Below are 24110 nucleotides of genomic sequence, written 5' to 3'. Positions count from 1 at the left end.
GCAAACTCATTGGAAGTCCTGGCTTGGAGTGATTTCTGAGGGATTACAGTAAACTGATGACACACTGCCTTCATGGGGGACACAGTTAGGAACAACAGAATTTCCAGTGGATGGATACTCCCTAGGAAAAAGTGCCAGCCACATCAACTGTTAAACAGAAGAATCTGAAAAAAAGTAGGCTTTGCTGGGGAACTTGATAACCTAAGTTTTAGTTGTTTTGTTCATTTCATGCAGTATTTTGGAAAGCAAGCTATTGGAATGATGTCTTTAGGTGTCATAAATTTAGGTATACATTCAACCATGCCAATTTCCAAGGAGTGAGAAAAAAGGCATCCCACCATCATGACACTGTGTCACAGGGAGTCAGGATGCTGGCCAGGGCTGATGGTGTCCTGAAGATGCCGGGTACATGAGCTGGAGTAGGTGGATGGTGAAGATGTGTGGGGTAGATGACCTACGTGCAGCAGCTTGGAGGCAAAGTATCTTTGTGGAAGCCTCAGGAATCAGAAATGAGAGCAGGTAAATTTTGGTGAGGTCTCATGCATGTATCACCAGTAAAACCAATTTAAACCTCAACTACTTAAAATCTGGTTATAAGAAGCATCATGGTAACAGTGGAGACAGCAGTTATCTCTAACATCTAGAACTAATTATGGGTGGATAAATAATGAATTTGTGATTGCAATGATTAGGGCGCTAATTATTACTACTAATAGGCTATTGCCTCATAAAACAGTAGGAAAGTGCAAGTTATTTTGAAAGTTAGTTTTTATAAGTAGATCTGCTATTGTTGGATTTATCCAACAAGGTTTCCACAGCAACCTTTTATTGGAATATATGTATGGTCACCAGAATCAAAAGAAGGAGTAGTCAAAGATCAAAAGGGTTCACAAAAAGTCTTAAAGAAGGATTTCAATTTTGTCTAGGATAATTGTGAAAGATAAGAATCTGTGAAAGGTATTTATGAAAGGGAGGATTTAATGCACGTAAATTGTGAGATAGGTGTCAAAAGGAGAAGGATGTTGCTAGTAAATGGTATTTTTAATTACAGAATCAAGCTAGTTGTACTTGGTCTAGGTATGTGTCTGTTTTGTGAAGTGGCCTCTAATGATAAGTACTTATTAAACAGTTTGCACAAGATGGATTCCCTACAATTCAGCTCCTGAAATGATAGCTTGGTGTGAGTGAAATGCAGCATATTTTAAAAATCACGGAAACAACAGGATAGAACGGTCTCTGATGGAACTGAGAGGTCTCATATATGAACTGAACACCATAATGGTACTCCTGGCCTTTGACATACGGCCCAAGTGTCTTGTTTGCTTTCTTATGTAGCAAATAAGACAATTAGATCTATATGAAAGCTATTTTGAGTCAATGCCATGATGAACTGCATTTAAAAGAAATAACTTTGTGAAAATGGAAACATTTTTGAAAGGAATAATTTAAAAAACTTTGTGATTTAGTCTGTATGAACCCACACAAAGACTTGGAAAATTGTGAATCTGTGAGTAAAACTACAGACAAAGGGAAAATGTAGGGAAAAGGCAGATTAATCAAATGTCAAATGCCACCATTTTCTAGTAATGATTTCCTGTAATGATAATGAATTTACTATTTACTGAGTAAATAGTAGAATGAGTTTACTTAAATAGGCAGGGATCACCGCTGGATGACGCGTGGATCTTTGAACAGCATTTAATTCCAAGACTTCATTCTTAAAAGTGGTCCAAAGACTTCAGATAATACTTAATAACATTAAATAGTTGTAATGACTTATAATTTATTTAAGAATTTATAACGTACTTAAGAGCATTTCTTTTTGTAGAAGTGTGACAGATGTGTACATGTATATATTGTGAGGTACACATTTGCAAAATGATTGCATCTTGTAAAGGTTTTCTATATTTTAACTGAGTGGCATGGTCAGTCCTGAGTGTACAAGTGGTTGGTGTTACTCTCAGGACAAGCGTTCCATCCTTGAGTGGCACGGGCTTTGGGCACCTGTGTGGTTGGCTTGGTCAGTGCTGGTCTGCAGAGATGCTCACTGCGAGGACTGTCACGCAAAAAGAAAAAAAAATCGGCATGATGTGCCAGCGTCTCTAGATAGCATTTAATTTGAAAACTATTACTGGATTTCTGGATATAAATGAAATTAAAATCCAAAATAGCGCCGTGTCCCCGTTTGTACCCTGGCGTGTTCAGGGGCTATTCGTGAGCCTGAGGCTGAGTGTGCCGAATTGTTTAGCCCCGGGCCCGCCTGCCCTCCCGGTGTCTGCAGCCAGGCAGCTCCGCTCTCCGCCCGTGCACCGGAGCCTCGCGGGGCTGCCCCGCCCGCAGGGCCTCGGGGCGAGCGGTGGGATGTGCTCCCGCCCCGGGGCGTGTCACGTGCGGCGGCAGGAATGCGGCGGGCTCCGGGGAACACGAGGTGCCCGCCCCGCCCCGGCCCGACCCGCCCGACCGGCGGGGCCAACTGGGATCCGACCGGGCCTCGCGGGGGCGGGCGCCGGGAGCGGCGGCCCCGGGAGGCGGTGACGGCAGCGGCGGCCGCAGCGAGGCGGGGCCGGGCCGGGCGGCTCCCGCCGGCGCTCAGGAGCTCCGCCCGGCGGCCAGTGCGAGCTCCGCGGCGGGCTGAGTGACGTGTCCGGGCAGCCGGGCAGCCGCCGGGGCCCCGGCGGAGCGGGCCGGAGCGGGCCGTGCCGGGCGGCGGCCGCCTCGGAGCGTTTGGCGGCGGCTCCGGCCGCGGCGGAGGAGGTGGGTGTTCGCTTCGCGGCGGGCTCTTACTCTGGTGTTGTCACAGAAAGTTTGGTCCTCGGAGGGTGGGCTCGATGTTTGGTGCGGAGAAGCCCTTCAGGGGCGGGGGCTGCCTCGCCGGGGCTGCGGGGGCCCGGGGCGGCAGCCGCTGGACACGGCCGCCGGGCAGGAGGGCGACAGGCATGGTGTGATTTTGTCATTAAAAAGGTTTTGCCCGTGCGAGGTGGGTCACTGAAGAGAGGATGCGAGGTGGACGTAAAATGCCTTGGCCAAACTTCTCGCTGCTGAACTGTGGTGAAGTTTCTTCTGCGAGGTTTTCGCGGGGGGGTTCTCGCGTGTGCGCTGCTTCGTGCTCCGCGGTGTGGGGAGGCGCCGGCTCCACCTTCGCTCCCCTCTCCATCACCTACGGACATGGCTTTGGAAAATAAAAATAGAACTCCCGTGGGAGCTGGAGTTCCTTTCCTTCCCCGTTCTTCAACTCTGGTGTCGACCAGTTTTTTAGTTGGCATCTGTAATCAAACTGGTTGTCTTGACACAGGGGAAAAATACCTATTCACAATAACACAGTGCTTTTATGTATTTTTTTCCCTTGGTTTCTTTGTAATTAACGGTGCAGCTATTGGAGAAGTGACATAGTTGTTTGTGGTGATCCCAGACCATGTAGTTGCTTTTGCAAGATGCCCTGCGCTTACAGGGTAAACTAAGAAGAGCTTTAAAAGATTGCCCAGTCATGCACTGGACGAGTGAGTGAGCAAGCTGTGTCAGGAGGCAGTACCAAGCGCTGGGAAAGGCAGTTCCTAATAATTTGACCACAGCAAAGGCTTATTTTAAAGATTTTTAGGTGTTGCTTGTATTTTTGGCCAAAACAATTTTATCCATCCTAAATTCTGTCATCTTTCATTTACATATTTCTTCAATCTTTCTTTCTTTTTCTTCCTTTTTTTTTTCTCCTTTCTTTCCCAAAGATCCTAAGTCCATGGCTTTATCCTGAGCTAGCAGGTTTTAAGTTGTTTAATCAAAATGTAAAAAGCATCTTTTTGTTTCAGTCTTGCAGTTTAACTGTTAGCATAAAAAGGTGTAGGGTTGGGGTCTTTTTTTCATGAGTCAGGAAATGAAAAATATTGCTTAAAAACTGTTTCATGCTAAATCAGTGAGATCTGTTTGTGGCTATTAGTTTGTGGCTATTTTTATTGTAAATAAAATATTTTTTTTCTTAAAGACTTCAGTCTGCTTGATGAACTCCAGTGAGCAATCTGTTCTGCAGTAGAAATGAAGTGTAACATTTTTAAAATTTTCTGTTGGCTCTCTGGAGACACAGGTTTATTGCCTGAATGTGGGGACATATTTGGTGCCTACAGCTTCAAGCCCATTATTCAGGCAGAGGTTCTGGCTGTTCAGCTGTTTTCTTCAATGCTCCCTTCATTCTTTTCACTTGGGTGATCTGTTTGATCTTGATAATCTGTCTGACTTGCTTTGTTTAATCCATCTTGTCGTTTTCTTTTTTTTTCCTTCTCACCCTCGGGCTTAGTATTCCATGAACTAGTTACATGTGTTTATCTGGTTATGAACAGTAGTTCTTTAGGTACTGCCTTGAAATCTGATATTTCCCAAAGCTCTACAGTCAGATTTCAAGATTTTTATAATATATTCTATGGATTCCTTAGGTTACCTGTGGCATTGTACATGAGATGTGGCTTACTGTGTGAGTGATGGTGGGTATCTTGTGATGGTACTGGGTTTCCAGTGTGTGGGGCTTCTGTGGCTGATACCCAGCGATGGATGTGGTAGGAGGAAGGACCATGAAAGCAGACTGACTAGAGGAATGGGCATTCTATCATGTTCTGTTGAATGTCAGGCCCTGGCAGCATCCTGTGGGTTTGTCCTTCAGGAGCTGCTATGGCACAGGATATGGAGAGGAGTCCCAGTGCTGCGTGGTGGGTGTGTGCAGTCTAGCATTGCAGCTCTGAGATGTGGGAGCCAAATGTACAAGTCTTGTGCTATTGGCTCTGACAGACCAGTTATGAGCACACTAAAGTACTGAAAAGGGGGTTGCCTCCTTCCCTCTGTGGTGAGGAGCTCTCTTTGACCCTGAGCTGTGCTAATACTTAGCACGATAGGCTGGGATTTCACTCATCAGTAGACAGCAAAAATCCTTTCCTATACTGGAGTACTATAAAACAAACTTCATCTTGCCAGGCTGGGCTGGACGTGACTCTGAGCAACCTTGTCTTGTGGAAAATGTCCTTGCACCACGCAGGGCAAGGGGGTTGGAACCTGGATGATTTTTAAGGTCCCTTCCAACCCAAACCATTCTATAATTCTGTGAAGAAATCTCAACAACAGAGGAATTCTTCAGTTGTTTAGGAGTCACTGCATAATTTATAAACATTTGAAGGAAGACAGCAAACCTGACAGGCTATTGTTAAACTTCATAATTGTTAATGGAATTTAATACAACTGGGAGTAGTACATTGCTTATTTGTAAAACAGGAAGTCTATTAACTGTTTCTATATGAATTAGAAATTATGTTTAGAATCTGATGTAGAAAATTTATAAACTTCTGTCTATTTCTGAAGCAGCCAGGAAGCAAAAGCTTCAGTCCAGAAGGAGGACAGTTTTGGTTCAGACTTTCAGACTGAGATTTGTATGTTGTGCAAAGCTGCAGTCAGTTTATTTGTGCATCTGTAGTACACTGTTCTCAATTTTGTATGTGATGGAGAAATGAGCTATGTGAGGTACTTATTTTCTTTAATTTATATATTAAAGGTGGGGGACAGTATATGGAACAATAATTTTGTTTCTGCTTTTGTATAGTGATTTCTATTTCACTTTTTTCTTTATGTATTTCTATTTTACAGTTTTACTTTAGAATGTTAGAAGGGATCCCATGGAGTTGTTGTATGGTCTCTAAAAAGTATTTCTTAAACATATTTTCTGTAAGTTCAGCTTCCTGATGGTTTTTTGAGCTGTAAGTGCATTTCTGGACTATTCTTGGATGCTTCTTGTGGAACATCTATTGTGGCAGTTGTACCATAGACAAATTTCCTTTGGAGTTACAGTGTTAAACACTGTGAATGCAATTGGTCTTACTTTTTGAACATTTTGTATGTTATAATGAAACGATAAATGAGGTTTCATTGGTAGGGATATGAATTAGTCTTTCGTTTTGTGTCTATTTGACAACATGAGAGGGAGGCATTTTTCACATCTAAGATCATATTTTGTTAAAAGCAGCATTTGTTACTGGTACTTTTCCCCCACTCCCATTCCTTTTAATACCATGCAATTCTCATTATTACATCTGTTAGTGGAAAATTAATATTGGTAAATTCATTTCTGAATCTAGAAGTAGTTTAGTGAGTAGAAAAGCTGTAAGCTTGGATGCTTGGAAATTTTCAGAGTTTGGTTCATAAACTGAAACCTGAAAATTACTTAGGGGAGACTTTGGGAGTATCATGAGGGAGAGAGGCTCTTTATTAGAGGGAGGTAGGAGGCACATGAGCAAGGTGAGCCAGAATTCTCATTGTGGACCTATACAACTATGTCTTAGTGTTCTTTTTGTTTTCAAATCTTTTTCAGTAATGTCACTGTACATTTTGGCATGTGGTTTGCAGAGCAGAATATTGTGACTCAAGTTCTATCACATATCCACGGAAGAAAACTGCTGCATTATTAATAGCACCTTTTGAGATTTTCATCTGTTGGACATTTTCTTATTGTAAAGAATATTGCGTTTTACTTGCACCAAAATAATGTAGGTTATTTAGAAACCAGGAATATCTAAAAGTAGAACTTGTTTTTAAGGGGAGTGATAACAAGTAATGCTAAACGAGAGTTGAAAAATATGTTTTCAAACTTCTGTTTTTAGATCAAAAACTTGATTCATGTTTATTCTGAAATGCCTGAATCAGCAAGACTGTGGGAAGTGATGCAGAACTGCACAACATTGATTATGTCCTACATGTTCACTGCTCAGTCAGGAAGCCTGAAGCTTAATGTCAAATGTGTGGGTGAAGCAGTTAAGCAGAGCAAAATAAATTGTTCTACTTACGTGCTGCTGAATAGGGGCATTATCTTGGGAAAATCTGTTTCAGTGACTTACTGTACTGTACAATACTTGTTACTTGGGATTGAACCATGAATGTGGACTGTTAGGATCCAAGCTCAAGGTCAAACATTCACTCTTGTTTCTCTTCTGTAATCCCTTGTTTCTCAAAATGCATTAAAAATTACAGAAATTGTATGAATATTTTTTTCCTTAGAGATCTAGATTGTGCATCTCAAAAACTTCCAAGAATGAGGGTAAAAGTTATTTCCTCATCTGGAAATTGGGCTAATAACGTACTGAGAAGTAGATGGCAATATTTAGATTTTCTGGTAGGATCACAGTGAGTCTTGAGCTTATGTCTCTTGTTTTTATATTTTTCACTTTTCTAAAGTGTTCTCAGTCTCATCCTAAGTGTCTTTTAGAATTTCATGCTTAATATTCAATATTGTTGCAAACCATGGATTGACTAATTTGAGTTTTAAAAACTTCACTTTCAGATTGTAGAAGGTAAAGAGGAAAGATGTCTACTAGATAATTTCCAAATCAAGGAATGAGTGAAGACTGCTGATGTTTGGACTAGATGCAGAACTTACACTTCTGTGGGAATCTAGCTTCCATGATACATTTTTTGAAGACAAGGGCTGTTCTTTGCAGCTGCTGTTACTTTTTTTCTTTCTTCCTGTAATTAATGATTTAACTGCTGTATTACCTGATTTCTGATTTATTTGAATAAAATTTTGGTGTTAGAAAAATAGTGTTATTTTTCTAGAGTTTGTGTTTTAACTTTGTTATTAGAAATGTATTTCCATATTTTACTCCATATATTTTTGAAACTTAGTAATAAGACTCTATTTATATTCTTAATAACTTTATTCATCAGATGAAACACAGTTGTTCAGCAGGATGATTTTCTCGGACAGTAGTACCCAAAGAGCTGGAAATGTTTAGGTGAAGTGTCTGTCAGGACCTGGTTTGCAGGCAGCAGTAGTAACTGAATATTCATTTCAGTGTATCCTTTCACTTACATCCATGGAAACAGTTTCTGGTGGAAATTTTCATCAGTTGTCATCAGTATTTTGAAAGACAACCTATGCCATTTGAAACCAGGATGCACGGGTGTAGTGCAAGTTGAAACAAGACATTCTGGTTTTGTAATGAATGTCTGACTAATGTACAGTTGGAGGGGAAAAATGCTTTATTGACTGTATCTATAAATAACATTTCCATGGCTTTTTTTTTTCCAAGTTAAGACCTTGATTTGCTGCAGAATGAAACCCTCCCTCTGACAAAATTACTGTCTTTTACATGTAAGGCTGATCAGGATTACTATATTAAGTGATATTTCAGTGCATTTTTAATAAAAAGCATTTCTAAACTCTCTTCATAATAACTCTAATTGCAAATATATTATAATAATATGTATGCAACTAAACCCTGTATAGGTTTACATCACAATTGAAGTGTACTGCAGCATATGAGGATCTTCTCTAATTAAAAATAGAAACCTTGATGAGGATATTTCCAATTAAGGTATTTTTTGATATCTAGCATTAAGAGGGACTAATCTGAGTTAAAAAGGGAAATTGCAAAAATATGATTGCTTTTCCAGATGAAGTTACTTGATTGCAGTCAAATTATAACACTAATTAAGAAAAATGCTCTTAATATTAATATTTTTATTTTGCTTGTGAGTGGGACATGAAGTATCTTTGTCTTGACCCAGTGATGCAGTTTCCTAGTTTGTGTGGCACAGAAGAAAACCAGATCATTCTTGATTTAAAGCATATGATGCCAGTGCTCCCTTTTAATTCTTCAGAGGCTTGCAATATGTTACCGTACTCTTGACCTCCAGGATGGTCTGCAAATTTTGGGGTGATGCCCATCTTCTTACTTTGGGTGTTCACATAGTTGCCAGGACAAAAGACAGGAGCAAGGCTCATTCACTAAAAAGTTAGGTGTCCTGACTTCATGTTTGGAAACCACTTCCTCTCCCTTTTTATGCATATTCCTCTCATTCCTCACCATTTGTAAGTCATGGCTTTTCTATTTGTAAAGTAAATGCATTGCTACTGAGCTTAATAAAACCATATGCTTCTGTTGGATTCAGCAAGGTCTTTTGCAGAATGTGATTGTGATCTAGGTGGGCGTGCTGCTCAATGGGTGGAAGCCTGGTGGGATTTGGAGGTTGGTTTTGGAGGTGGCTGGTTGGCTGTAACTTGAGGCTGGTAACCAGTGGAGAGCCCCAGCTGTCCACCATAGGATGTGTCCAGTTTAATGTTATGCATGAACTGGAAGTCCACCAGCCCTTGCTCATGGAGTTTGTAAGTGGGGGGAAGGGCTGGGCAGTGGATGTGCTTGAGATTCAGGCTGTCATCCCGAAGGACTTGGCCAGATGGGAGGAGCTGGCTCTCAAGAACTCTGTGGAATTCAGCAATGAGGAGGGTAAGGTTACTCACCTGGGAAGGAATGTCTCCTCGGAGGGGAAGGGTTCCTCTCACTCAGCACTTGTCAGACCACACCTGCAGTATGCACACTTGATTCCAGTTTTGTGTCCACACCTCACCCCAGTACAAGGGAGATGGGGATAAAACCAAGCAAGTTCAGCACAAGGCTCTTACAATGTCAGGGAGTGGCAGCCGTGCCCTGGAGGAGAAAGAAGCTTCATGGGGGCCTGGCAGTGGGAGTTCTGTAGTTCTGGGTGGAAGAAGACTCAACTGGGCATTATACAGCAATATTCACTAAGTGATGTGACCACAAAGGGATTTTAGACATTCAGGGGCTTTACCTTCTCAAGTTTTCTTGTTTTAATGTTTTTTAGCTTAATTTTTAGACTTTCAGGCTTTCTCAGAGACATTGCATTTCTGCTTGGACTAAGTTTACTCCCCAAGTCACAGTTTCTTGGAAATCAGTCTCCTTGATTCAACTTCTGTTTGCTATTATGAAATGTTCATTCTCTCTGCAGTGTTAAGAATGAAGAATCCTGATGTTGCTGCAGTTACAGTGCACACAGCCATAAGAGAAGGTGTGTGAGTCACCATTACAGTTCTTATGGTGATAGAGCTGAGAAAGCTTGGCAGCAAAAAGTGCCCTTTGGGAGCTGAGCACAAAAGTGCTGTGTCCCCAGGTCTGAAAGCTGCACTGCCTTGTAGTTTTGGCAGAGCTTGTGCCAGTCCCATTTTTGTTACATTCTGACTTCTGCACAAGTAGTGACTGTTGGAAAATAGTTTTGTTGAAGTGGAAATGCAGATGTTGATCAGTATTTGTAATCCTTCAGCTGAGAACTGATAGTCTGTTGTTTGTCCCACAATTAGAGGAAATCATTGAACAAAATCAGATACGCAGACACAGCTTAGAAGCCTAGTCCTGGAGGCAAAAAGAGTTACCATGGGTTAGGAGAAGGGAAAACTGAGTCTCAAAGAGGAATGTTGACATTTTTCTGTAGTCTTTGGACAAGTATAAAGGTGTCTTTGCCTTTGTTTCATTTGCTGAAACTGCCCTTTGCTGTGAAATCAGAATTTCAGTCTCACAGATTTTGCAGGTATTAGCACTGTGAGGTTGTGAGGTCTGCTGTGGAACGTCACAGACTCTCACTTCCTTCAGTACCATCTTCCATGGTCAAAGATGAGTGTAGTTGGTGGAAAATTTGAAGTGTCGGGAGCTGTCCTTAGGGACCATTTCACACTTGGATGATTTTGTTTTCTGGTGTGAGTGCCATTGGAGATCTGACTGCTTTAACTGTGGGGGACTTCTCTGCACTAGAAACGTTGCCCATGAACATCTGATTTTAATGTGATATTGTAATACCTTTTCTTTTTTCCTTAAAAATCAACTTAAAACTTAGAAAACATTGCAAACTTGATCAGGAGCTGAATATATTGCAGTATAATAAGGGACCTGTTGTATTTTTTTTCTTTAAAAATGTATGCATTTAATATGATTATTCCTGATTTTTAGTGCCAAACTTAGGAAGTTACTACCTAAACATCTGGAATAAAAGCATGCTGTTGTGCTACGAGTAGGGTTTGTTTTTAACAGTAGTCTCATAGGCTTGGAATAGTTGGGGTTTCCCTAGATAGATTGGTTCAGCTGTAAGTGGGTGGGTAAAGTGGGAACTTAAAAAATTGGAAAACTATCTTTAAATATGAGCAAGAATTGCCTGTTCCTCCTCACAGTTTGGCAGCAAAGGACTGGATGAAGACATCAGGAAGTAGACATTGGAAGTGAGGGCAGTGTTTAGACCAGAGTGGGCCAGCTGCCTTTTATCGAAGTGCTCAGGAGCTCCTTGGCCTCTCCCCCTGTGTCTGCTGTATGTGGGGCTCATGGGGGAAATATAGGGGAGGAGGGAGAAAGGAGATAATTTGTAGACCACTTTTGTGGCCCACAGCAGTCACTGCTATCTCTACCCACATCTGAAGCAAAGAAGGTGATGAGCACCAAGTTAGGTGAATTCTTTTCACATCTGGATGCCAATGGGAATAAAGTAACTCTGAGAGCTTCTTTCTGTCCCTTTGTTCCTGTGATTGCTGTGGAGTCTGGAAGGGTGAACTTTGAGTCATTAAACAGAGGTTATACTGTGTTTGAGAAAACAGTGTTACATGGGGGAAAAGAGCTCCATATTTTTATAAGCTCTGTGAAATATTGAGTTAGGGCAGTTGTTCATTTATTCATATTAATAATTCTATGATGAAATACACATGAATGTAATAACATGTTTCATGTTTAATAAGGATTTTTCTTTTTGCAGTCTTTTAAATACATTTGGAACAAAGTCTTAATATTCTATGTCTTAAAAGCTGTTAATTTTTAAAATATAATTTTATGTTAAACGAAGCAACATCTACTCAGTGGTCTCAATGCTGCATCTGGAATTCAGTGCTCATTGTGAGGCCCCAGTACGAGTGAAGGACTGGAGAACTGGAGCAAGTCCAGTAAAGGCCACTGCTGTGGTTGGGGGTGGGAAGAGGTCAGGAGAGGCTGAGGAAATCGAGTTTGTGTCATTTTGAGAAGAAAGGAATGAGGGGGATTGAATTGCAGTCTTCTGCTTCCCAAGGCAGTGATGGAAAGAAGGTAGAGACTGGCTTTGTTCAGGCATGCACAGCAGGAGAATGAGAGGCAATGGCTGCAAGCTGCTGCAGCCCAGCTCCAGTTGGACTTACAGGAAATATTCTTCCTGGAGTTTCTGGTTAATCTCAGGAGCAGGATGTTCTGGGGGGTGGTCAAACCTCCACCTTCAGGGGTTTTCATAACTTGGGGGGACAAAGACCCTGAGTAACCTGATTTAATTTTGAAAACACCTGTCTTGAGTGTATGAGAGAACATTCAGAAATCCCTTTCAGCTTAATTTGATCTTTGATTTTCACTATTGTCTAAATGCACCTGTAAGCTGTGCTGTGTAACTACATTAGCAGGAGAATCAATGGGAAAAGCTCTTGAGCCACAAATGCAAATGTATCATATGCTGCTAGTCAAATTAAATCATCTGCCTTAATCTTGATTTAAACATCTTTGAGTTGGTTCCCCGACTCTCAGAAGAAGAGTGAAAAACTTCTCTTTGAAATATGGTGCTATTAGAGATTGTTCATAAACGTACTGTCTGCTACATAATATGGCTATTTTTTTTTTGGAGGGTATTAATGCAATCTGTAATACACAAGCTCTCTTTCCTGCTGCAGGGTTTTTCTCAGCATCTAAAAAGTAGCAAAAAATATGTGGAACTTCAAAATGTGTTAATGTAATGGATAAATCAACCCCTGAGGCATTCTTAAGTGAGAAAGTGTATCTTTCTTTTTGTGAATAAGTGCACTGTTCAGATAGGAGCAAGCAGGTCAGTGGGTAGGACTCTAACACTGGGTCTGTGTCCTTCTTTCACACAATTCTTGTGTAATTTGAAGCATGTCACTGTGAGCTAGATCAAAATGGAAATCAAGCTCCATGGCTCAGCTCTGTGTCTTGTTAATATTTGCTGGTGAGGAAGGAATTGATTTTAAAAAAATCATTGTTGGAAGTTAACTTTGATAGATTTTTAAAAGCTTGTGTCATATATTTAAAGAAAAAAAAATTGTAAGAGCCTTTTTGCTGCTCTCTCAAAGATGCATTTGGAAAAGGTCTGAGACTCACTTTCAGAGGTTTGCTTGGTATTATATGTGTCACACTTGAAAACCTATGCTCCAGTCATAAGCAGCTTAAAACAAATACAGGAAAATAGCCATTTCTTCAAACCATAACTATCACTTGTTTTGGCTGACAGTTTTGGTGTGGCAGGATGGATTCCAGACATCTGTAAGCAGGAACACGCCTTGGAGCTCTGCAGATATAAACTGCAGAGAAGCTTTAGAAGGAACACTGTACAGTGAAAGCACATAATGGAATTTACTGTGTTATAGACAGATGTTGGGTGAATCCTTTCTGAACCTTGGCTCTGAAGCTACTTGATTTGTCTAGGACTAGATTAAGAGTTACCAAAGCTTAAGACAGTTTAAAAGGGAATTTTGTATGCTTAGTAAATGAAGTTGTTATGGATTGTCTCATCATAGTAGGATCTTGTGCTACCAGAGTTGTTATCCTTCCTGGCACATCTGTCCTGATAATTCACCCTTGCAAACCTAATCTTAGGGAGGCAAATTGCCTGCTGCCTCCTAGGGTTGGATCCTTTCTTGAAGCTTTTTTTTTTCTATTCACTGCCACTTTTTCTGTAAGTGGCAATTGATTTGACCTTTGAATCCTGATCCATTTAGTGTAATATTTTGCCACTGTACCTTGAATTTCACTGTCTCTTTCAACTTAATCTTTTCATATTTGGGCTATGGAGACTTGCCAAGGGCTTGAATTGTTTTGTTTCCAGCAGAAGAGATAACTTCTTGAGATGAACATCTTTGGGCCGTTCAAGAGTAGGACAGAAAATTCAGCATTGGAAACTTACTTTTCCTTCTCAGCCCTATTTTGAAATCTTTCTTTTTGACATACTGTCTCTTGAGTTATAGTGACAATGGGCTGGGGGCAGAGTGTGTGCTTTGCTTAGTACAATATGTTTTCCTTCAGGATGATACTGGAATTTAACTATTAAGTAGCATTATGGGGAAGGAGGGATGATGTGTCTCATGGGTTCTGGGCTTTGCTCTCTTCAGTTGAGTATTCAGTACCAAATTAGGGGAATGCTTTGTAGAGTTATTCTTTTCCTTAAAACATGAGATCAATGACATTTGAGAAAAGAAGATGAAAGAAAAGATCCTCAGGAAGTTGCTCGCTAGTACTTCACTCTCCTTAGGAAAGGTGGAAGTAAAGGGACTCAAGCAGAATTTTTAAGATTAGCAGAAAAAAAAAAAACCAATGGAAAGAAGCTGTGTACAAACTGAATAGTTAAAACTTGTTATTTCTGATTGCTGAATAGAGAAAAGCAGCATGAACACTGATAAGCTTCCTAGAATTTTTATCCTTCACCCCTTCATGATTATTTTGTGATGGCCTATATACTCCAAACAGACATTGAAATAACATATTTTAGTAATCTCCTTGTGATTGTCACAGTGGGAACTGCAGAGTACAAAATAGTTTAAAAACTTCATCTTTCTTCAGCTGGTTTACTGAGATCATTAAAAGAATTGGCTCCAATACTGAGGGCTGAGTACACAAAAATTTGGACTGTATTCATATTGAAGCAAGAAGTCAGGCAATATTCCTCTCTTCCATAGTGGTATCAGCTAATAGGTATGAGCTTGGCCAAATTGAAAAGGAGTGTCTCAGTAGTTGGAAATTGTGTTCATCTACAAAACATGTTCCCTTCATTTTTGCAGTTTTCCAGCCTCCTCAAGGTGCAGTGGATATACTAGAATGGACACAGAGGATTTCCCTCCGCCACCACCAGAAGGTAATTGAAATAGTTTGGAGTTTAAAGCAAATTTTTCTGTAAGAATTTGATTATCTTTCCAGCAGTGATTTTACCTCTGCAACATTCCCATTCCCCATATCACCCTAAGGCTTGGTCTCAGTGGTATTCTGTTGAAACATGAGTTCCTGTCATCTACCCTCTCTTGTTCTTGGACTTCACTTGCTGGTGTAGTTAGAACATGATGGGAAGAAACATTGGAGCAATTGGTCCTTGCAGTCTATATCTAAAAAGATATGTTTTCTACAGCAACTCCATGTAGTCTGAGCACAGACACAGAGGAGTATTATGGATGCTGGACTAAGGGGCTCATTGTGTAAGGTTAACACTCAGTGCCCCTTGCCTGTTGTATCCTGGTAGCTGGATGGCCTCTGGTGTAACCCAGGTTTCTGAGGGCACAAAGGTAGGATCTACAGAGACACTGTCTCACTGCCTTTTGCGTTCATGCTCAAAGAGAACGTTGCATGTGGTGGTTTTTTTATCCTGTAAGTGCATCATTGTGTACTGCTTGTAAGTACATATTTTAATACTTAACAGGATTTGGCATTTGGTAGCTGGATATTGAGAGACTTCATAGAAGTGTTATGTGCTTGTTCATCCCAAAACATAAATTTATGGAGATCTGTGGTTGAACCTGCTTATATTTCAGTTAAGTTGCTATTGTAGTTTGTATAGATAGTGATTTTTCTGTAAAATATTATCTGTTCCTTATATTGGACAATATTAGTTATGGACTTGCACTTTATTATATATATTGATAGATGTATATATTAATATATATAAATAATATACATTATTGTGTATAAGACATTTCACTCAATGTTCGCACAGAACTTACATGAAGCCATTTGAGTGTAAAGGCATATTTAATCTTAGTTTTGTTCAGCTGTAACTCTTTAGGAATGTCATTCTAGATCAAAACTATTTTCTCTCTAGGCACTGCCTCAGATAGAGGTCTGTTACTAGATACTGCCTAGGGAGTTGGAAATGTGAAAGAAGCAGAAACTTGTGAAATCAGCTTTTAATGGTTTAGATTTCTGGCCAACATTATTGGCAGTTTCATTTATGCTCTGATATCACTTAGGTTATTGTTGGCAGCAATTTCTCGGCTGTCCATATCCTAGTCCATGTGGTCAGGACCCTGAATTTAGCTCAGTTTTGTTTAGTGACAGTTACTGTGAAACTGTCTCTATGGGGTAATCCATCTCCAAAGCAGTGTAGTGCTGTAGGGGAAGAGCCATCCCAATGGAATCAATATTTCCACTTGAGCAGAGACTGCCGTTTTTCAGACAGCCAATAACTGCAGCAACAGCTCCAACTTTGTGCAGCGTTTCAGCTGTGGGATAGATACTCTGACAAGATTTCAGGGTGATGCAGTTCCGTGCGCTTCCAGAATTCAAGTTCTTTCTTGGCAGAGGTTCTTGTGACATGTAGAACTGTGTGTAACATGTCCTTATTTTCAGATGTGTCAGTTCTTAAGAGGCTAGAATTAGTTTTATTTAACATAAATTGAGATTCTCCTCTACCTAATCTTGCATCAATGTCAATTGATACTTTTTTTGGAGGGGAGGGGAAAGGAGTAGGGAGGGGATTTTGAAAAGGCTCCCCAGAGACCAGCACCAAGCCTGACAGAGTTAAAAAAGTGCTTGGTTAATGGTCTCAGGCACATGGTATTATTCTGGGGGGCCATTTGCAGAGCCAGGAGTGGGACTTTGATGAGCCTTATGGGTCTTCCAGCTCAGAATATTCTGTGATTTCTCTCTCATCTGAAAAAGCTTTTCTGAAACTAGTGGAACTTATCTATTTTTTTTAGTTTGCCATTGCTAACTCTTAAAAACCCATTAAAGGGATTATCAGTGATAATGACACTAAAAGACATTTTAGTTCACTACCTAGCTAATTCTCAGTACCTGTTTTGCAGGTGGAAAAGAGGTGAGGATTTTAGGGCCAAGTATGACAGCAAATACACATAACAACTAACAAATGAAGGCTTATTTTACTTGCATATACAGTGGCCATCCATGTGTCTGTTCAGGAGGGGAGAGCAGCATCAGCCTTTGGACCGTGGGCACATGGGTGGGTTTTCCTAGCTCATACTAAGGGTGAGATTCCTGTTGGGTGCAGAACCCTTTGCTACACCATTAAAAAAATTTCTTATTTTTGGCATAATGATTCTAAAATCCCACTCTGGGGCCACAGATGAAATCAATTCCTTTTTTAAAAGGAAGTTCTTATGATATTGTGGGTACTTTTCTGTTTCTTATTTTTTGACCTAACAAAGATAGCTGTAGTGCTTAAAGCCATGTGGGCTCCTTTCTGCAAGTGTATACCTTGCATTATAAATCTCAGCTTTATTCTTGATGATTATTTTTTCTATGGTTTTGCCAGGTAAATTCTCCACACTTATTTTTTATCAATTTTTTAATGCATGCAAAGGGGAAGAATAGTAGGAAACCTTCATCTTTGTCATGGGGATGTTGCAAGGTTAAATAATGTGTTTTCATTAGCCATAGCCATCTGTACCTTGTTTAAGTTAAGGTGCAGTAAAAGTCAGTAGTGAAGCTGCTTGTGCCACTACTTGATAAGGAAAAATGACATGTGATAAAAGAATGGAATGTAACATATTTTATTTGTTTTAATTTATTCTGCTTATTCAACTTATCTGTTCATAGGTGTTTGGACATTCCATTCATGCATTGCTAATCAGGTAGTGACAAGTCTGTGCTGGTTACCTTTCCTACCTCAGAGCAAATTCAAGTAGTGAGTAACTTGGAAAAATTATTGCCTGTGTGTTCTGTCCTCTAGATTGCTTTAAAAAGAGCTTCTTCTTATAGCCATGATTAAAAAATTCCTAGTATTATTCTCTGGGTATGTCTGTGTATGTTTTAGCAAACAGAGAGCAGTTGGAGTGGGGTAGATGTGAAGGCTTCCTTAGCTAAGAGCAAAATCCAAAAAAGTACTTCCAAAATGGATACTTGAAATGTTAGTGCTAGCTTGTGTTCCCTTCTTTAGTGTGTCTATGCATATGAATTTTGGTGTGAAGTGAAGGTATTTAGAATTTCTTACATAAAAGAATTCCATGGCTATTTTGTGAAATAAAATAGAGGATGATTCTTGTTCTGTCAACAAAAAATTCCTTTCTTGAAAGCTAAGTGAAAATGGCAGATTTTATCATGGCTGTAAGTTGTAATTATGCTTTTAATTTATTGCTGTAATGGAGTGTCCTTTACCAAACACATTTGGACAAGAAGAGGATATGCTGGGACTGCAGACTGTGGAGGGAGGAATTAGAAAGCTGATAGTTCTAAGAATGTGGCATCACATTGAGTCTGTTGTGTACAGGACTTACCTTCACACTGAACAACTGGGACTGGAGGCTGGTTGTTAATGTTAGGGTGGTGTTTACGTGTGATGGATGGCCTGTACTTGTGCAATTACTGATTTATTTGGGGATGTCATGTCTGGCAGTGTGTCATTCCTCTACCTGGAGAATATCTGATGATCTTGCAAAGTGGAAGCCCTTTTCTTGAAGTGAGGGCTTGAGAGGTGTTTATCAGAGCCTGTTTCCAAAGGAAACCTGTGTTTGTTTGTCTGGCATGATGGTTGCCTGAGAAACAGCTTCTTGCCCAAAGGAAATTGGGGGTACTTTCTTGTTCAAGGAGGCTTCGTCTCATTGTCTCTGAATATGTCTGTGTCTCATTCTTTCAGATACATGGCACTGTGCCTCACATGATTTCTCTGTGAAAACTGTTAGAAAGCATTGGTTATATTTCCTCATACTGAGTATGCTTTTCTTTGTTTCCCATTTATAGAAAATTAACATAAGTGATACATGAAAATTTTAAAGTGAAATACTGAAATTTCAATGTTTGTACAAGGGCATTTTGAGAATCAATTTGAATGCATAGTCTTCATAGTATTGCCAACTATTCTCTCTACCTGAGAGAGAATAAACTTCATTTGAGAAGTATAAGAGGTGCCCTTAAGGACCAAGTAGAGTGGAGAGCTGGATGTTCACTTGCCCTCACCACTGTCCCCAGTTCCTTGGGTGGTGCTAGATAAGAGGCCTTGTCATGCTGAAGTTTGGGATTTAGGATGTTCCTTGAAATGAAGTTGTTTTTTTCTAAAACTGGTAGTAGACTAAAAATATCTCATAGACATCAATTTTGTATGCCTTTTCATAAAAAAAAATCACCTCTCTAGACCTATGAGTGGGATATTTCTTTGCTCCTGATATGGAGACATGTAGAACAAGGAGACCAAGGACTTAAATCTGGATATCCTGTATGCAGCTGAGTGCTGTCATTGTGTCTTTCCGCAGTTATTTTTTGTTGTTTCCCTGTCAGGGCCAGAACACTAAAATAGTCTTTGCTCTTCTGTCCCTGAGAAGGAAGTCTGGCCTGAGTCCTTGGGTAAGAATGAAGTATGCTCTCATAACTGAACTGTGAACTATGCTCCCATAAAAGTTTCCACTGGGATGACCTTACATATTATAACAAAAAAAACCCTAAAAAAAAAAACCCCGCCAACCCCAAAAAACTGAAATATAACAAAAAACCCACCAACTTATTAAAAAAATCTATTTTCTTTAGTAAGGAGCTGCTGGTGAGCTGCTGTGTTTTGCTGTAGAGACGACTGTATTTCTCTGCCAGGGGAGCTGCTTTTTATTTTGTATCCTATATGTATCTCTTTCAGATTATTTAGGTACCTTTTTTACTATTTAGTGAAAAATTTCATCGATTATTTATGTTTTAATTGTTTTAAACAGCCAATTTTGTGACTGAGACAAGAGGTGGTTAAATTGGGCTTTTTTAATATCAACAAGAGAAGCACTTGTATGTTTTATGATTTAGTTTCTGAAAGTACAGAACATTGAAGACCCTAATTTACTGTGGTTGGGGAAATAAGGCATTGCTTAAATTAAGCTGCATATATGAAGGGAGTTGGTCTTGGGCTAAACAATATTGTTAGGTATCTATTTTCAGCATACAGACAGTTACAAATGATTGTAAAAAGGGAGCCAAGATTTCAGGAGAATGAGAACAGAATATGAATTGTAGTTATGAATAGCTCCTTGTTTTTGAAACTGGCAATAGCTAGCTGGTTTCTGACATCCCATCTGTAACAGAACAATTTATTTATTTCTAAAGGTCACATTTCTCTCAGTAAATGAAAGACAATGCATTGTTTAAGGTAAGGATTAATTATTTTATGTGACAATTCAGACAAGCTGTGTAATGAAGAGCAACAAGAAAATTCCCTTTGCAAAAACCAGTTATGGTGTCACATGTCACTCCTAATTATGTATTTTTTCTTCTAGCCAAGTATATTTGAGTGTTGGGAAAAAGAAAAAATAGAAAGAAAATAAATAGATTAATAAATAGCTTATTTTTGGTTTTAGTAGCCGCAGAGAAAACACAGTATACATAGATGTAATTATATCTTATTTTATTTTGAAGAAAAATGGTAAAAACTTGGCTAGATGTTTAGAACATGTTAAATGGTGTTACTGTTCTGGATTTCTTGGTGGGTGACTTCATTCCTTTGATAGTATTTGGTCTTTTCTTTCTGGATAATAAGATGTAGTTGTTTTGTTGGATTTTTTCCTGTTTATTCAGCTGCTCTTTAAGGTGACTTGACTTTACTTGCAAGGTCTGTGTAGGGACAAGGCCCAGACATGTTAATCAGAAAGAGTATGGATGATGAGATAAAGGCCTTTCAGGGGATTGCAGCAGAACTTGATCATGGGTTGATGGTAACTAGTAATTGATTGTTGTCAAACTAGTGTTGATTGCTTTAAAAAACCCCCAAAATTGTAAAGGAATTTATGCTGATTTTTGGTATTCTTTCAATGAACAGTTGAAACTAAGCTCTGAAATTTTAATTTCAATGAGCCAACATGTAAGAAGAGGGTGAGGTTTTTTTTTTTTTTTCTAAAATTCTTTTGCCTTTTTAGGACTTGTATCTATCATTAACAAAGAACTGACAAATTTTTCATTTTTGAAGTTTTTTGCTTGTGTTTCACTGAACTCAATAAATATTCACTAACCATGCCTAAAGCCTCTGTAAAGACTCTACTCTAGAGTTGACAGAAAGATTCACTTTTTATGAATTTTTATAATTCTCTTACCTTGTGCATCAGCTTGTCTCACATAAAAGCTTGTCTGTATTATAATAAATAAAGTGTGTGAATTTTTGAATGAAACATTTATTAGGTGCTGCTTGCTTTTCCTGTGTGCAGGAACTGAAACTATACCTAGTAATCTGAGGAAAACATACTTGTTAAACATTTTTGGGAGAAGATTCTCCCAACCCACTGTATATATTTTCTTTTTTCTTCTCCGTTGAAAGAATCTTTCTAGCCTTACCATATTATCATTAAAATAAATACAGAAAATTATTTAGTAGGTCAAAGAAGGGTTGTTGCAAGAATATATCTTACTGTTAAATAGTCTGTTGTTGAGCTTGATAATTTTGTTTAGGTGAAAGCATGATAGTTTCTGGATAACCTTATTCTGTTAGAAGTTTCTCTAGGGGCTGGAAGGGAAGATGCCTGTACTCCTGTGCCGTGGGGATGCCAACTGATGGTTGACTTCCCTGTCTCTGTATTTTCCTGTTCTGTATGTTGGCAGGGGGAACAGAGGGAAATGCAGGTGCTGCCCTGGGAGCAGTGAATTGGTGAAGTGTAATTTGTCCAGAGGATCTTATCAGTCTCCTGTGTTGCAAAGGGAAGTAGACGTAAAATTAACTTTGGCTGGGATTGCTGTTTTCCCATGCATATCAGATGGTGACCCATTCATATTTGCATGGGAAGAACACTTGCTAACTGTCTTGGGTCTGGCTGAGATGGAGTTCATTTTCCCCACAGCAGCTCTCTCAGATCTGGCTGATGTTGGCTCTGCTGGAAATGGGGGAAGCTTTTGGCAGCTTTTCACCACAGTAGCCACCCCTGGAGCACCAAAACCTGGCCGTGGAAAACAAATACACAAAACCAATTCTTAACAAGACTTTTTGTATTAGATGAAATTCCTCCCTGACTTCCATCTGGACTGGCTGAAGGTCTGAATGGTAATATTTGCTTATGGTGGTTTTCTTTGGCCAGTCCTGGGGCCAAGGCAGAGCTTCCTTCCTTCTCCATGGCTAATGAAAGGGGGCAGTGAGAAGGGCTCTGAGGCTGTTGGACTGAAAGGTCCCAAGGTAACACCATTGTTGCCCAGTATCCACTGGTGATAGAATTTCTGGTAACAGGTATGTTAAAAGGGTACTGTAAAATAGGATTTCCTCAGAGTTCAGTGATGTAAGAATTACTGTTTTCATGAGTTTCCTTGAATTCCACTGGGTTTTTGGGGATTTTTTTGAGATCAAACTTGACATTACCATGTTAGGGAAAAGAAGATCAAGATGTGTTCAAATAATAATTAAAAAAATACTAAGAAAGGGTGCTATAAAACTCCCTCCTCATTAGTTGTTGAGATAATGGCTTTGTCTTTTTTTGCATATATTATGCTTAGTTTACAAATCAGTCTATCTGATTAGTGCTCTTTAGGCTGAATGAAGGAGTAACCATAGAAATGAGGAGGTACGAAGCTAGCTGAAATCCAAAGTATTTCCAGTATTGTCCTGGATTTACAGGGCGTAACCATTCTGTTCTAGTTTATACTTTTTAAATAAAAGATACAGTCAATTGCAGTAAAATTTAATACCTAGTTTGTTTCTTTGCCCAGAATTCATCAAGGAGAAAACACAAATAGTTAAATCTTATTTATTTTTAAACATGTGAACAGGTTGCACTCAGTGCTTGGAGCGTTAGAGGAGCTGTAATTGTTGGGAACAAGGAACCTTTGGGCAGTGTGTGTCCAGAAGGACACTCAGCTTCCTGAAGCTGCGTGCATCTTCTGACCCCACCTGGGCTCTTGCTCTGGAGGTGGGCTGAGCATATCAACAGCTGCATGTCAGCAGCTGTTGGAAGTCAGAGGCTTTTAGGTGTTCTAAGTGGTGCTTTTGGGGGGACCCAGTGAGTGCTAAGTGTTGACATTGCTAGACAAAGCAATGCTGTTGTTCAGCCTGGACCAGTGATCCAGGATTAGGCATCCCTTTGCCGAAGTCGTCCAAAGGTTCAGTCTAGGAAGTATGTACAATTGCTGGCAAGGTGGGGGGAAAAACGCAATCCAAAAATTAAGCCAAGTCCTTTGCTAACTTCTTTACCAGACTGTGTCATCCTGGTAGGAAGATGTTGTTAGATCCAAGACCTAAAAACTCAAGCTTTTGCCCTGATTGGCCTTCAGCTTTTCTTTAGTATGATAGTTTATGCACCCAAGCTGTATGTTTTCTTTCTGTAAAGGTGGGATCTCATGCTCCCTGTTTCAGATCTCCAGGGTCTATCTGGCTGCCTTCTTCTTCATACGGTTCCCAGTTACTTTGAAAGAGCTTTTGGTCCAACGAATTGCTAGCTGATTCAGTAGTTTTATATTGCTGGTTAGAATTAAACAGACTGTATTAGAGAAATGCATATGCCTCAAAGCATTAAATGGCAATTGCTTCAAAGTAAGAGTAATTATTTTGAAAAATAGATATTAATAGTTAATAGTGATAGAGAAAAGAAATATAGAAGTAAATACCAAGTCAGATTGCTCTCACTTTCTAAGTTTCCTTAAAAAAGGTTATTTTTTCATAAAATTGTCAACTATATGGTCGAAACTGCATTTTCTAGAAAAGTTTTCTGGTTTTCCTTTGTATATCATTTGTATATATGGTTAGCCAACATGCTTGCAGTGCCAGAGCTGGATATTTAGTTTTCTCAATGACTTGGTAGTTGTCTGCTGTTTTTTTTCTATTATATTAATTCTATTAATATGTTGGAGCTCTCTGGTTTTCCTGTTTCCTGTGTGGATTGTCCATTTGGCAGCATGCTGTAGGTGAGTTCAGCTGATCGTGTGCACTGTAGCTGAGGCTGAGCTTGGATGCACAGCCACCATCAGCAGACCCTTTGTACCTCAGCTCAGCTGCCTGGTGGCATTTATACTAATTCAGATGGGTGACTTTGGGGGTACTAAGGGTTAAGTGTATTGGTATTCCTTGAATACAGATGGAAAGCTAGTAGCCTTTAATATGGATAGGTGCTTTTCATGTATTTATGCAGAATTCCAAATAGTCTGTACAGGCTTTCCTTACAGCACCTGCAAAATTTCTTGTTATTTCTTGGAAATTCATCTGTCAGAATGTGCTAGTATGGTGCTAAAGCAGAAAAGACATCCTCAGGGCCAGGTTTGATCTGTGTTTCTAGAGGTGACAGGCAATGCTAGTGTGCTGAGTATTTAAGGTAAATGGCCATAAAACACTGATTTTACATACCTGCCTTTATGGTTATTAGGTAGCCAGCACTGAAAAGCAGATTGAGGCTTTGCAAAGGAGTACAAGTCTGCTGG

General features: G+C 39.7%; 1 protein-coding gene across 3 annotated transcripts in view; it reads left to right on the top strand.

The window, feature by feature from the left end:
- The first annotated feature begins 2689 nt into the window (after positions 1-2689).
- Positions 2690-24110, top strand: part of ARHGEF10 (Rho guanine nucleotide exchange factor 10) — a 108389-nt gene continuing 86968 nt past the window's right edge. For all 3 annotated transcript variants that reach the window (XM_018920163.3, XM_018920153.3, XM_018920149.3), the window contains exons 1-2: positions 2690-2754; positions 14594-14667. In XM_018920163.3, coding sequence (XP_018775708.1) covers positions 14631-14667 — 37 coding nt within the window. In that variant the 5' untranslated portion in view covers positions 2690-2754; positions 14594-14630. The remainder of the gene's footprint in view (positions 2755-14593; positions 14668-24110) is intronic.

The sequence above is a fragment of the Serinus canaria genome, chromosome 3 (genome assembly GCF_022539315.1).
Source record: "Serinus canaria isolate serCan28SL12 chromosome 3, serCan2020, whole genome shotgun sequence".
Taxonomy (NCBI): domain Eukaryota; kingdom Metazoa; phylum Chordata; class Aves; order Passeriformes; family Fringillidae; genus Serinus; species Serinus canaria.
The sequence above is the reverse complement of the archived record's forward strand: the minus strand, read 5'-3'. Positions and strand labels throughout refer to the sequence as shown.